This window comes from Pithys albifrons, chromosome 13 (genome assembly GCF_047495875.1).
Source record: "Pithys albifrons albifrons isolate INPA30051 chromosome 13, PitAlb_v1, whole genome shotgun sequence".
Classification (NCBI taxonomy): Eukaryota; Metazoa; Chordata; class Aves; order Passeriformes; family Thamnophilidae; genus Pithys; species Pithys albifrons.
Genome location: NC_092470.1, coordinates 20,349,900 through 20,365,155, shown reverse-complemented (window position 1 = coordinate 20,365,155; position 15,256 = coordinate 20,349,900). Strand labels below are relative to the sequence as shown.

Below are 15,256 nucleotides of genomic sequence, written 5' to 3'. Positions count from 1 at the left end.
CTCAGTGCCAGCAGCAAACACGGCAGAGGCCACTCTGACTGCCCAAATAAGTGCCATTATTTCCTGTTTGGCAAATGAACCCTCTTTGATCCTTTTTCCCTAACTCACAAAGGCACCCCCTGGCCAGAACAACAACCTCCTGCAGGGAACAGAACCATGTGAGGAGCTGATAAAAATGGAAACGCTTTTGGAAACGACACACTGAAAACCTCTCTCTGCTCAAAGTTTGCCACCTGATTTAAAGCCCAGGCATTTCGCTGCTAACTGCAAATTTTAAAATGAAGAAGTGCCAACTGCACGGGGGTGTTGGGAGCGAAGGTACCATCCTGCAAAGCAGCCGTCGTTACCGAGCCACACAAATGTAAAATCGCTCCGGAAAATATTTGCTCCATCTGCTGAAAGGAGCCAAGACAATTTTCCCTGGTAGCTAATGGGCCATTTCAGCTGCCTGGCAAACGGGGCTGCCACTGGCACCGGGGGGGGAATGGTGGAGGCAGCGATGATTCCACCCTCTCTGGGATTGTCATGCCCTCCCCGGGACTGTCATGCCCTTCCTGGGAATGTCATGCCCTCCCTGGGATTGTCTCACCCTCCCGGGGATTGTCGTGCCCTCCCCGGGACTGTCGTGCCCTCCCTGGGATGGTCATGCCCTCCCCGGGACTGTCGTGCCCTCCCTGGGATGGTCATGCCCTCGCCGGGATTGTCTCGCCCTCCCCGGGATTGTCTCGCCCTCCCCGGGATTGTCTCGCCCTCCCCGGGATTGTCTCGCCCTCCCTGGGATGGTCGTGCCCTCCCTGGGACGGTCGTGCCCTCCCTGGGATTGTCTCGCCCTCCCTGGGACTGTCGTGCCCTCCCTGGGACTGTCGTGCCCTCCCTGGGACTGTCGTGCCCTCCCCGGGATTGTCTCGCCCTCCCCGGGACTGTCTCGCCCTCCCCGGGACTGTCTCGCCCTCCCCGGGACTGTCGTGCCCTCCCCGGGCTGGTCGTGCCCTCCCCGGGCTGGTCGTGCCCTCCCCGGGACAGTCGTGCCCTCCCTGCGGATGGGGACACAGGGCTGGGGTCGCTGTGGCTCCAGGGGTTTTTTGGGGGGCCTATGCACATCTGCCACCCCTGAATCCAGTGGCACAGCAGCCTCTTCCCTTTCACCTTTGCAGCACTTGAGCTGCTGGTCCTTTCTTCACCCCACATGGGCCCAGGGGTTGCTGGCCTGGCTCACTCTGCACGCTGAGGGTTTCAATGCACAGAGATCAAGCACTCCTTTTAATTCTAAATTCAACTACACACACACACACAAAACAAACCCCCCAAACCTCCCTGTGCCCTGGTCCAACCCCCCTCCCCACTGCTCCTTTCACTGTGCACTTTCCTATTTACCATCCATTGAAAGGCACATGTTCGCATTGTGCCCTGAACTGCCTCAACATCTGCTAACAGACCAATAAAAAATAAATAAACCAGGATTGTTTAGGAAGAGAGATCCTTCCCATTTCCTCGGAACACTCCTAAAGTGGCAGCACAATATGCTCCCAGATCCCTGCTCAGCTCGGGGAACAATATAAGCAGGGAAATCAAACATCGAATCACTGCTGCCAAAAATCAGCAACAAAAGAGGATCTCGAAAGGGTTATGAACTTCTCCAAGAATTCTGCATCCCTGTTGGATGTGTAGGAAATTGGGTACAGCATATTAATTTGAAATTAGGGCAATTTTACTAATTAGTTTGCTATTTTAATCCAAAAAAAAATCATGTGCATTGCCGGTTTATGCATAAAAATGTGTCTTCTGCAATTTCAAGATTGCCCTCATCTTCCTTCAAAGCAAGGAAAACAATTACTATGATCTTCAAAAACCTCTCTTTAAAAAGCCAAACATATATTTATTTCCAATGCAGCGTTTTTAAGTTCAGGACATTGGAATGTTAAGCCTCGTACAAAAAAAGAAAGTAATATTTGAACGCATCTTTTCTGTATTTTAATGATATCTCTGCAAATGCAAACGCAATTCTGAAGCCCGCAGATTAATATTATTTTCCCAACTGATCTCTACAAATTTAGTGCACTTTGGTGACTTGTATCTCTACAGAAAGGATCCTGATGAATTCCAAAAATGCCATTTCAGAAAGCAAAAAACCCATCCTGTAGAAACCCCGCAGGAATTAGCCGGCAATTGCTGTAACGCTGACAAAAAACCCGCATCGCCTTCCCCGAACAACACACGCTTTTATTCCCAGCGCTGCCTCTGCGTTACTTTTGGGGATTTCAGCAAAACAAACATTTTGAAAAGAATCCGAACAGGCGCTTTATTGGCTGCGCCAACATTGCCATTTCTTTAGTGCCGCCGCTCCCTCCTCCTGTTATCGCTCCAGCCCGGCACTTAAATTCAATGGATGCGGAGGATCGGGATCCATCTGGCCGCGGAGCCTGGAGCTGCAGCGCCGCGATTGCCTCGCTGCTGTTCCCCAGCATTTGCCTCTCCCCCGGTCCCCAGATGGTGCAAGGAACATTTAAACCTCCTTTCCTCTGCCTTGTACAATAGACCTTGGCACCATTTCAACTGTTTACTCCGGTAATTAACAGCACTGATACCACAACAATTACAACTCCTCCAATCTTGCCACAATAATGCTATGAATTAGTGAGAGCTAATGGCTGGAAGGTATAGCGCTCGCAGCCTGAGCCGGGTGCGCTTCCCGAGCAAATAAAAGGTACGAGCAGCACGCTCGCCGTACACCATGATTACCTAGTAATTAGTTTACACAAAGCTTCTATTTAATGGCAAACCGCTGTAATTAACGCGTGACAGAAAATCAAAGGGTACTTTGTAAGCATATGAAAAATTAACACTGCAGGCCTATAGCTTTATGTACTGATTAGGAGCAGATGAATCAATAGGACGCAGCCCGAGCGCGGCAGAGCCCGTGGGTGCGCCCGGGAACGGCGCGGGGCTCGGGCAGGGCACGGCCGGGCTCTGCTCCACCTCACCTCTGATTCCATCTATTCTAATAATCCATTTCACCCCAGAGCCGAGAGCCACCCGGTTCCATCTGCTCCAACCACCTATTTCATCTCAGATCTGAACATCACCTGATGGCATCTGTTCTAACCAGCTATTTCAGCTCAGATTTGACATCACCTGATTCCAATACTCTATTTAACCCCAGATTTCAGCTCACCTGATTCCATCTATTTCACCTCAGATTTGACCATCACCTGATTCTACTTAATAATCTGTTTAACCCCAGATTTCAGCATCACCTGATTCCATCTATTCTTACCATTTATTTTATCTGATTTCAGCATCACCTGATTCCATCTATTCTTAACATTTATTTTATCTGATTTCAGCATCACCTGATTCCATCTATTCTTATCATTCATTTTATGATTTCAGCATCACCTGATTCCATCTATTCTTATCATTTATTTTATCTGATTTCAGCATCACCTGATTCCATCTATTCTTATCATTCATTTTATGATTTCAGCATCACCTGATTCCATCTATTCTTATCATTTATTTTATCTGATTTGAGCATCACCTGATTCCATCTATTCTTATCATTCATTTTATGATTTCAGCATCACCTGATTCCATCTATTCTTATCATTTATTTTATCTGATTTCAGCATCACCTGATTCCATCTATTCTTATCATTTATTTTATGATTTCAGCATCACCTGATTCCATCTATTCTTATCATTTATTTTATCTGATTTGAGCATCACCTGATTCCATCTATTCTTATCATTTATCTGATTTGAGCATCACCTGATTCCATCTATTCTTATCATTTATTTTATCTGATTTGAGCATCACCTGATTCCATCTATTCTTATCATTTATCTGATTTGAGCATCACCTGATTCCATCTATTCTTATCATTTATCTGATTTGAGCATCACCTGATTCCATCTATTCTTATCATTTATTTTATGATTTCAGCATCACCTGATTCCATCTATTCTTATCATTTATCTGATTTCAGCATCACCTGATTCCATCTATTCTAACCATCTATTTTATCTCAGACTTGGGCATCACCCAATTCTAATAATCTATTTAACCCCAGATTTGAGCATCACCCCATTCCATCTATTCTATCTGATTTGAGCAGCACCTGATTCCATCTATTCTAATCATCTGTTTTATCTCAGATTTGAACATCACCTCATTCTATCTATTCTAACCACCTTATCTCACCTCAGATTTGAGCATCACTTGATTCTATCTATTCTAACCACCTATTTAACCCCAGATTTGAGCATCTCCTGTTTCCATCTCAATCTATTTCACCTCAGATTTGCCATCACCTGGTTCTATCCATTCTAACCCCATAATTTATGTCAGATTTGAGCACCCCCTGATTCCATCTGTTCTAGTCACCCATTTCACCTCAGCTTTGAGCCCCACCTGAAGCACCACACAGATATATCAATAAACTGAGTGAGAGCACTCCAGATATTTCAGTTTTTTAGGATGGATTCCTCACACTACAAAACAACCTTTATACAATCAATCTCTTTCTGAAGTCTTTGGGTTCTTCTCCTCTTAAACCAAATATCAGCTAGAAAAGAAATGTTAAAAACCTGTCAAAATGCTGTAAATGCATTTTCTGTGGATCTGTCAGAGTTTCTGGCCCTCTTCAGGCTGGAAAAATACCACACCTGCAATTCCATGTACAAGAGACTCCTTAAGAACTCCCTCGGGAGGCTTTGGGTGTAACACTAAGATCAAGTTAAAAAAAATCAGGGAAAAAGCAGGGTTAGGAAGCTCTGGTGTGTTCAGAGAAGGTCAGAAAGGAGTGTGCTGGCAGTGCCACGTTTCTAAAATGACATTTTTCATGGTATAATGCTTGGTTTTATTCTGATCTGCTTGCAAACACGGATGCTACTCTGAATTCCTTAACTCAGTAAAGAAACACATGATATAATTTGGAAGCTTCAGGTCTCTTACAGTGCATAGAATTTGTTCAACCAGGAGAGAATCTACTCCCCTCTACTCCTGATTTACTGGTAATCCCAAAGTTTATCTATTATTTATTGGAGGACTTCCAAAATCTGACCAATATGTTTCATTTTAAGAACACCCAGCATTTTGCATGACTATTTTCCAACAGCAATCAATGCAAAATCCTTTCAACCATCATCCAAATATTTGCTCACATTGAAAGTTGGATTTTCTGTATTTGTCACCTTTTGAAAAAAAAAATTGATTTCCTCCTTTTGGTGAATGAACCAAATTACAAGGAAAAGAAACAGTGAAAAAATCCTGTGACTCAGCAGGAGGAGAGAGATTCAAACACATTTCTACCAGGGGATGCCCAAGCACATTAAATCACTTTTTTTCTTCTGTAACAGATACTTAATGGAGAGTTTTGAAATTGTTGTGTAGCCATGGCCAATTATAATGGCTTACTGAGACAATATTTGCTGCTTGTTTTTCTGGGTCTTGTTCTATTCTTGGATTTTCAGCTCTCCTTTATATTTTTTTTTGTCTCCAGACTGATCTTTGTTTTTTTTAGACTTGCTGCCAGATAAACCCACATCATGTTGCTGGTCCTGGTGGTTAATTAAGTCACAGTGTAATAAAAGATAATTCTAAAATTAATTTCAGTAGTAATTTATCCACTGATTTACTATTTAGAGCTCTGTAGTTATACAAGAGGATGGGGTCCTGCAGAGTCCTGTATTATTAGATGCAAAAGGGGGATTTTTAGAAGAAAAGAAGGCAACATTAACAGGAAAGTGATGTCTTCCTTGTAATCATCCCTCTAATAAGGAAGAGGAATCTGGGAGTTTGAGTCCCCCCAAATTCAGGATATTCAGGAAAGCATCAGAGCAATCCTGTCTGTTCCTCAGATCCTCTCCCAGGCTCCAACAACTGCAAGCTCAGAACCCCCCTAAGCCAGGGCCTGGTCAGCAACAACAGTTCATAATTTCCCATGAATTTATGGTCTCCCAGCAAGGGTCCATGTAAGTTTAGGTGAGATTTTCCAGAATCTGACCTGCTAACTCTCAACAAGAGCAAGATCCCCAGGTTCTTACATATATATATTAATAATTATGGATATCTCTCTAGATATTCCAAGAAATCATTCCCTTTCTCTTACAGCAGCAAAGCCATTTTTGCTGTTACACATGGACTAACTGAAGCTTGAGTTGGTACAGGAAAGAAGCTGGAAAATCACCACAGAATGGCATAAAAACACTTTACATGCCTATGTAAAACATGGGTTTATTTGCTCCTTACAGTGACAATGACACATGACACAAACTGCAAGGAGCCTCAGTACTCACTGATCCCTGCACAGAACCAGGGGCCACATCCTGCCATTCCTTCCCACACCGGGGATGTCTCCACAAACAGCTGCCAACAGGCACTTGTGGAGGCAGCAGCTCGCTGGGTATTGCATGTCCTTGGGTTCTGGGCCTCAGGATGAGATGTTTTATGTGCTGACAGACTTCAGCAGTGCACAGGAAGCTCATGGACCTGGAGACATTCATGGAGTTTATGAATTCAACCCTTTACGCGGTTGCAAATTAATTGTTCAGATAACTCAGAGGCTGCATTAAGTTAACAAGGTGAAATCCATCCATAATCCTGTCCTGCACTTGGGTTTGCCCCGTGTTCTATTTGAAATGAGGAATCTAAAATCAGCCTCATTTTCAGCTGGAATAGATTTTTCCACAGTTCAAACTCACAAACTGCATTATTTTTAATCTGTTGCCTGCTACGTGCCACTGAGGAAAATCTGGGTATCGTGTCTTAAACTGCTATGCAAATGATGCTATTTGTAAGTATTAACATAATTTAGTGCTTACAGTCATATTCTCATTCCTAATAATTCTACCAGAATGGAGAGGCTTTTCACTGTACTCCTTGCCTGCAGGATAGTCTTTCATCAAGGAGCTGAGTTTTTTAATAACCTGCCAGCACACAGTTTGTGTGGCAGCCGACGCCACGACGTCTTCATTATCAAAGGGACAGGTCTCCCCACTGCAACAGGACATGAAAGCAGCCCTGTGCTCAGCAACTGAGGCTTTGATGTTGAAGTGTGTATCATTACTGTGGTGTGCCTTAACAAAGGAGGGTTTGAATCCTCTGCTCTCCACGGTGAGACTTGGGGGAGATGCAATTCGTTGTATCAAAGGGGGCTCCTGCGCTACTAAAGAGGGTAAATGTGGAAGGCAGAAAAATTTGAACACTCATATTCAAAAGGGTCAAAATAGCAGCACTTCAGAGTCACAGAGAGAATCACAGAGACTATTCTGAGTTGGAAGGGACCCACAAGGATCATCAAGTCCAACTCTTAAGTCAATGGAATCATGGACTGGGTTGGGTTGGGAGGGACCTTAAACCTCATCTCATTCCACGCCCTGTCCTGGGCAGGGACACCTCCCACCAGCCCAGGGTGCTCCAGGTTCATCCAGCCTGGCCTTGGACACTCCCAGGGATGGGGCAGCCACAACACTTTGCCAAAGCCCACCTGAATATTGCTCTGGATTTCTGGAAGCTTTCCTCCTACTCCAGGAAATCAGACTAAATCTGTTATTCTGTCTATCTTTTCCAACCTCCAACACATGTTTATGTTTAAGGGCTGGTAACTGGTTGAGTCCTGGTTGTATCAAAGCTTGAGGTCCCTGGAGCATAAAGAAACCAAAGAAAGGTTGGGATCACTGTGTCCTTTAGCCAAGAAGGGAAGAATTAAAGAGGCACAGCAACACCAACACTAAGGAATGCCACTTACATTGGGAATTTGTACCAGCAAAGAACTAGACTTGGAGACTCCTGCCTTCTATTCTGGCTCAGGAGGTGGGACAGCACCTGGATGTACCATCAGCTTTACATGCCAGGCAATGCTCCCACTGGGATGGCTCTTTATCCTGCCTGACTTGCAGGGAGTGAGGGATCTTCAGCAGATCAGAGAAATCAGCCCTTCAGCTTTACATCCCAAACTCTCTTTTACAATGTGGAATTATTTTGCAGTTGTCAGATGCAGCAGAACTGTAATCAGCACAATTTGAAATTTTAATATACAATATAATTCAATCAACCCAAAATTTCAAAACAGTTTTGATGGAATTAAAAAAATCAAAAGAGCTATAATGAGTAGTTTATGTAAATGAAACAATTTTTCTGGATACATTCCTTCTGGCTTTAAAACCATTACATTAGGAATGAATTTGGCAAGATATACAGAAATATCAAATGCTTATTGAAATTAACATATTTAAATACCAATGAATATTTAAACTACAAATAGTTCTCTCAGTGCCAGAACTAATGAAGTCTGGTTTCATATGGATTTTTCTGGGGCTGGAATGCACCATCTTCCAGCCTCTCAATCCTGTGGATTCTCAGGGATCTGCTGGTACCTGAGTTCATGCCCTAATGTTTCCCTCAGTTAAATACTTACAGATCTCTCTCCTTACCTAAACACCCACAGCAATGAAACTTGCAGGAGTTAATGATCTCCAAGGCCTCAAGTGTTCTGTCTCACACAGCTGAAAGTAACTGGCAGGTTTAGAAGTTGTTAGTGAGGCAAAATGGACAGAAAACATAAACCTTACAAAACCACATTTAAAACCAATCAGTTTGTATGAGGCTTCAAATTAGTGCTGTTCAACTCTATTAATCCAGCCCTTTGTTCCAATAATTCCACTTGTCTGTGTAGATATAAGGCTGTGCTGCCTGCAGACAATCATTTATTTCTCCTCACTTTGGATAAAAACCCTGGAAAATGTGCACATTGTTGCATAGGAATGAAGTGTTACGACACACAACTTACTCCACAGTTGGATACCAGGCACTCACTCATATTTTGGAATATTGAACTGTTACCTGTTGCATTGTATGAGCCAGTCTGGACTGTAACACCAACATTTCCCTTGAAATGAAGGCCCAGAGAAGAGATTTACAGTGAGGAGGAACCTCAGTGGGCCCCTGACAACAACCAAGACACTCCTTTGTTCCTTACCCGTGCCCGGCTCTGCCTCCACCCCTCGGGGCTGTGGCTCTGCCTTTCCTTCTGGAGCCAGGGGAAGCATTCCAGGTGGGCAACAACATCACAGTAGGCAGTGCCATTTCCTCCCCACTCATCATCCACCTTGAACAGCCAGCGCTGCACCTCCATGTTGTCCACGACGAGGCGGCTGAGGGCGCGGACCATCTGCAGGGCAACGGCACAGAGAGGCACCAACCCTTCCTCAAGCACTTGGGCTCAAAGCTCATTTCCTAAACATGGTTTCATTTCCTAAACATGGTTTCATTTCCTCAGAGCTGCCTGTGTGGTTACAGCTGCCTGGAGAGGCAGTGAAAGCAACCTTGGCTGGTTTTTGGTGAAGGTTCCGTGGCCTTCATCCTGGAGTTCACAGAATCATAGAATGGATTGGGTTGGAAGAGATCTCTGAGATCATCAAGCCCAACCCTTAATCCAACCCCTTTGATTACCAGATCATGGCACTCAGTGCCACATCCAGTGTCACCTTAAACACCACCAGGGATGGAGAACCCACCCTCTCTCTGGGCAGCCCATTCCAATGCCTGAGCACTCTCTCTGCAAAGAATTTCTTCCTGATATCCAACCTAGACCTCCCCTGGCAGAGCTCAAGCTGTGCCCTCTTGTCCTACTGCTGGTTCCTGAGAGAAGAGACCAATCCCCACCTGGCTACAGCAGTTGTGTCCCTGTGGTCTCCAGAGCAAGATTGGGCTGCCCAACCTGCTCTGGGTGCTGAGGGTCTGAGGCTTGGGATAACCAGAACTGCTCCATAACTGTTTGTGAGAGGGACCAACGTGGGATGGACGACACTGTTTGCAAAATGGAGACGAAAACGTGCCAGAGTTCCACACGAGCCCAAACAGCTGTGAAATTCTCCTACTGGAGAGTACATTCCATGGTTATAAATGTAGGGAGGAGGTACCAGGCAGGCTTTATAAAAATGCTAATTATTTATTTGTGTATGTACCCAGATTTAAATGGCTTTAAAATGCCTTTTGCCCAGCTGGTGCAGGATGCAATTAGCTTCTTAGAAACTGCAAATGACTTTGAACCTGGTAAAAGTATTAGCAGATCTTGGTGCATTGGCTACAGTCTTCTGCATTTTACACAGCAATTTGGGGGACTTCTGTTGCTTTATTTTTCTAACATTGACCTAAAATACAATTACATGTGTTCCATTTGTGGCTTTTGAGAATCACATAAATGTGTTTTGCTTGATGGCTCCCCTACAGTAATGAAAAGGATCAATAATCCTGTAAAGACTGTCCCACTCACAAAGAATTATGTGCTATCTTTAAGTGAAAATTGAATTGTGCTTTACCATAGTGTCACCTTGCTTTGATTATTTAACCCAAAATGTCAATATTTCATACAAGGAAACAACAGAAGTTAAACTTCCACAACCCTGCAGTATGAACCAGAAGTACTGTTGAATAATTTACCTGAATCAAATAAATCAAACAGCTGTTTTTCAGGTCATTGATCATGTATTTATTTCATCTACCGTAGAAGTTGCAATATATTTGTGCAGCTTGGATTGTTCAGTGTTAAAGGTGATTAATAAAAGGCAAAGCAATGTGAAAAGCCTCTTGAAGAAGCAGGAAAACCCACAAACCTTGGCAATTATTGCTCTCTTGTATGAGCTGTAGCACCACCATAAAAATGTGGGGTTTTTTTTTAAAAAATCATACTTGGACCTGTCATTGCAAATTGCAAAATCAGCTTATGGAGTAAAATCCTGAGGCACTGACTGCAAAATAAACATGGAAACAAAGTACACAAAACTCTGGTGCCTTGTAATTTTAATTTGGGAATCTTTTGTTCTTTCCTTGCTGGTTATGTTAACAAAGTGCTCAGTGAATCTCAGTTTGAACAGGCTGATTGCACAAGTGAAAGAAGTTTCCCCTTAATCTTCCCAGAAACCCTTGTTTTATCTTCAGTCTCTGCTAAAAATTAATGTATTAATTTCATTGAGGCCAGAACTTCATCCATGGAGCAGCAGCACAAACTTCTGGAATAGCTGCACCAAACACACAGAGATTCTCCAGATACCAGGAAGAATCCCAGAGTAAGTGTATTCCTGCCTGGCTGGGGCACAAATTGCATTTCACTGGTCAGTCAGGGGCAAGAAAGAACCCAACCTCACACTGGGTTTGATCAGACCCAGTGAGGGTCTAATCTCAGAGTTATTCAATGTGCCCAGACAGCCTGCTGGGACACCCCGGAGCGTGCCCTGCTTACCTGCTCCTCACTGTGGATGTCAGATTCTCCAGGAGGGGTTGGCACACGAGCACTGCCAAAAATTCTTTTGCTGCCAGACTTGGTGCTGTAGAGCTGAGCCACCCCTGGCGCCGAGCCCAGCACGGGCACGTCGAGCACGTCGGCCACGGCCACGTCGTCGGCGTGGGCAGTGCCCCCCACCAGGTAGGCAGCTCTGCCCTGGATGAGCCCCCGGATCCTCTGCATTGTCCTGGGGCTGTGCTTGAGCTGGGTGGCCAGGCACGTGGGGTGCCCCTGCAGAGAGAGCACAGCACCAGCTCAGGCACGTGGCATCCTCCTGGATTCTCCTTCAGAGGTGGCATTCCTGTCCCCCTCCCCACCTCCCAGCTCCCGTTATCAATAATAGCAGGCTGGGTTATGACCTATCCTGTAGCTGAGCTGTTTAAATTGATAAAAGCTGTTGGGGTGAGGCTCCATAATGGTGCACATCTTTAGTGTGCTGGCAATGGGCTCATTGGGAATAGAACTAATTACTCCACATCTGTATTTATTTGATCCACACGGAATTATCCTTCTGTCAGTCGGCACAGAGGCTGGTGGCCTTTGGATAATAGTGATTCATCTCAGCAACACTCCTGGCATGGTTTAACTCTAAAGCTCCTCAAAATCAATAAAAAAATGAAGAAACCACCCCCCCCCTCTAGCAGGGAATGTATTTCACATACAGTTCAGTGGTATTTCAAACGATTCTCTGAGAATAAGACACTTTGATTTGCAAAAGCTTTCACTGCTCACATTAAATTACTGGGGAGATGCATTTCCATTACACTAACACCAAACCCCAAACAACTGCAGAGTGCTCAAGGACAGGGGGGTAGTTTTGTGGTTCTTTACAGTACAAAGGTTCCAACTTTATGGAAAAATTTTTTCATTTCTTCTAAATAAGAAGATCTGTTGGTGAACCAGCTGTTCATGACACATTCTGTAACCTCTGAGTTTAAACAAAGACATTGGGCATGGCAGGTGAAACCTCAAAAATGTTTTCTATGACATATCCCATGCAAGGCCTGCAGATATCCCAGTTGTCTTCCCAAAGACAGAGGTGCACTGAGATAGAGACAGGGAAATGCAGAAATGGTACAACAGGAGAAGTCCACTGCAAGAGACTGCCATCATCATAACCCTAACAAGAAGAAAATCATCTTCCCAGTGAGATTTCATCTCATTTAGGCCTCAGTCAGCAGGGATTCCTTTTCAGGATAGTGCAAATCCTGGATTTTCTTGGGATTTCCAGAACTGGAAAACCCAGAACATTTTTTTCCAAGTCTTGGATGTTCCTTCACAGGGACTGAAGTGTAAATCTTGATTCCATTAATTAGGTGGGGATGATGCTGGAAAAGGAGATGGAGGAGCCCCTGGAAGTGGCCAAAAGGAATCAATTCCTTCTGTCAGTCCCTCAGAGCAAACACAACTCCCAGGAGTGCCCAAACCTCTCTGCAAAGGAGCAGACACTGCAAGGACAGGGGGGAGGGAGTCAGAGGAATGGGATACTCCCAAAGCTCCAGCAGGAAAACTGGAATTACTGAGGTTTAAGGACATCAAGGAAAACAAACACGTTTCCTGGAGCCTTTTCCCTTCCCTCAGTTCTATACCCATGTTCTGATCCATGTGTGTCCTTTCCCTGAGCACAGGGAGCTGGCCCTTTCCAAGGTTTCCTGGCAGAGCTGTGCCATGGAGGGCAGGGCAGAGGATCAATTCCCAGCCCCGGTCACTCGATCCCTGCGGCCACCAGTGGGGAGGGAGGGATGAGCTTTGCTTTGTGTCCCTCAATAATGGATTTTACAGTTAATTAAGGAGTGCAGGAAACAGGCTGTAAAATCTGGTTCATTCCTGCTTTGAGACTCTGGCTGCCATGAAATATGGCACTGGGAGGGGAGAGGGAGAGGTAGACCTGAGAAACCCTCAGAATTCCAGGATTGCCCAGAACAGGGGTTAGCAGACCTGAGGAATCCTCAGAATTCCAGCACTGCTCAGATCAGGGGTTAGCAGACCTGAGGAATCCTCAGAATTCCAGCAGGACTGCTCAGAACAGGGGTTAGCAGACCTGAGGAATCCTCAGAATTCCAGGATTGCTCAGAACAGGGGTTAGCAGACCTGAGGAATCCTCAGAATTCCAGCACTGCTCAGAACAGGGGTTAGCAGACCTGAGGAATCCTCAGAATTCCAGCACTGCTCAGAACAGGGGTTAGCAGACCTGAGGAATCCTCAGAATTCCAGGATTGCCCAGAACAGGGGTTAGCAGACCTGAGGAATCCTCAGAATTCCAGCACTGCTCAGAACAGGGGTTAGCAGACCTGAGGAATCCTCAGAATTCCAGGATTGCCCAGAACAGGGGTTAGCAGACCTGAGGAATCCTCAGAATTCCAGCACTGCTCAGAACAGGGGTTAGCAGACCTGAGGAATCCTCAGAATTCCAGGATTGCCCAGAACAGGGGTTAGCAGACCTGAGGAATCCTCAGAATTCCAGGATTGCCCAGGACAGGGGTTAGCAGACCTGAGGAATCCTCAGAATTCCAGCAGGATTGCTCAGAACAGGGGTTAGCAGACCTGAGGAATCCTCAGAATTCCAGCAGGATTGCCCAGGACAGGGGTTAGCAGACCTGAGGAATCCTCAGAATTCCAGCAGGATTGCTCAGAACAGGGGTTAGCAGACCTGAGGAATCCTCAGAATTCCAGCAGGATTGCTCAGAACAGGGGTTAGCAGACCTGAGGAATCCTCAGAATTCCAGCAGGATTGCTCAGAACAGGGGTTAGCAGACCTGAGGAATCCTCAGAATTCCAGCAGGATTGCTCAGAACAGGGGTTAGCAGACCTGAGGAATCCTCAGAATTCCAGCAGGATTGCTCAGAACAGGGGTTAGCAGACCTGAGGAATCCTCAGAATTCCAGCAGGATTGCTCAGAACAGGGGTTAGCAGACCTGAGGAATCCTCAGAATTCCAGCAGGATTGCTCAGAACAGGGGTTAGCAGACCTGAGGAATCCTCAGAATTCCAGCAGGATTGCTCAGAACAGGGGTTAGCAGACCTGAGGAATCCTCAGAATTCCAGCAGGATTGCTCAGAACAGGGGTTAGCAGACCTGAGGAATCCTCAGAATTCCAGCAGGATTGCTCAGAACAGGGGTTAGCAGACCTGAGGAATCCTCAGAATTCCAGCAGGATTGCTCAGAACAGGGGTTAGCAGACCTGAGGAATCCTCAGAATTCCAGCAGGATTGCTCAGAACAGGGGTTAGCAGACCTGAGGAATCCTCAGAATTCCAGCAGGATTGCTCAGAACAGGGGTTAGCAGACCTGAGGAATCCTCAGAATTCCAGCAGGATTGCTCAGAACAGGGGTTAGCAGACCTGAGGAATCCTCAGAATTCCAGCAGGATTGCTCAGAACAGGGGTTAGCAGACCTGAGGAATCCTCAGAATTCCAGCAGGATTGCTCAGAACAGGGGTTAGCAGACCTGAGGAATCCTCAGAATTCCAGCAGGATTGCTCAGAACAGGGGTTAGCAGACCTGAGGAATCCTCAGAATTCCAGCACTGCTCAGAACAGCCTTCCCAGGTTAATCTGCTGCTTCTTGGTTCCCAAGCTTGTGGATTGTTTGCTTTGAAACTCCTCAAGCTCAGAGGAGCTGACCTTGGCATCAGCCTCCCCACGAGCAGCAAAGCCACCACCCTGCAGCTCTGAGAGCTGCTCCTGGACAATCAGGACCATCTCCATCTTTTCCATGGCTTTTCCTTCCATCCAGTTCCATCAAAATTAGACAGGACTGATTTGTGCTTCCAGAATTGCTAAAAGGAGCCTGCTAAGGTGGCCTTTAATCCACATTTGCATTTATTAGCAATACATTTAGGACAGCAAAGGCTTTTCATTAAATAGCCCAGCAAAAAGATTCTTCCAAAGGATGTATAAAACTCCAATTCTTGCACAGCCAAAAGTGCCACTGAAGCCAAGGATCAGTTCTGGGCACAGATTCTGCTCCACACACAT

General features: G+C 45.5%; 1 protein-coding gene across 1 annotated transcript in view; it reads right to left on the bottom strand.

The window, feature by feature from the left end:
- IQCH (IQ motif containing H) overlaps positions 1–15,256 on the bottom strand; it is a 65,816-nt gene that overhangs the window by 24,794 nt on the left and 25,766 nt on the right. Inside the window, exons 13-14 of the mRNA XM_071568330.1 lie at positions 11,241–11,513; positions 8,979–9,170 (exon numbers count right to left, since the gene is read on the bottom strand). Coding sequence (XP_071424431.1) covers positions 8,979–9,170; positions 11,241–11,513 — 465 coding nt within the window. The remainder of the gene's footprint in view (positions 1–8,978; positions 9,171–11,240; positions 11,514–15,256) is intronic.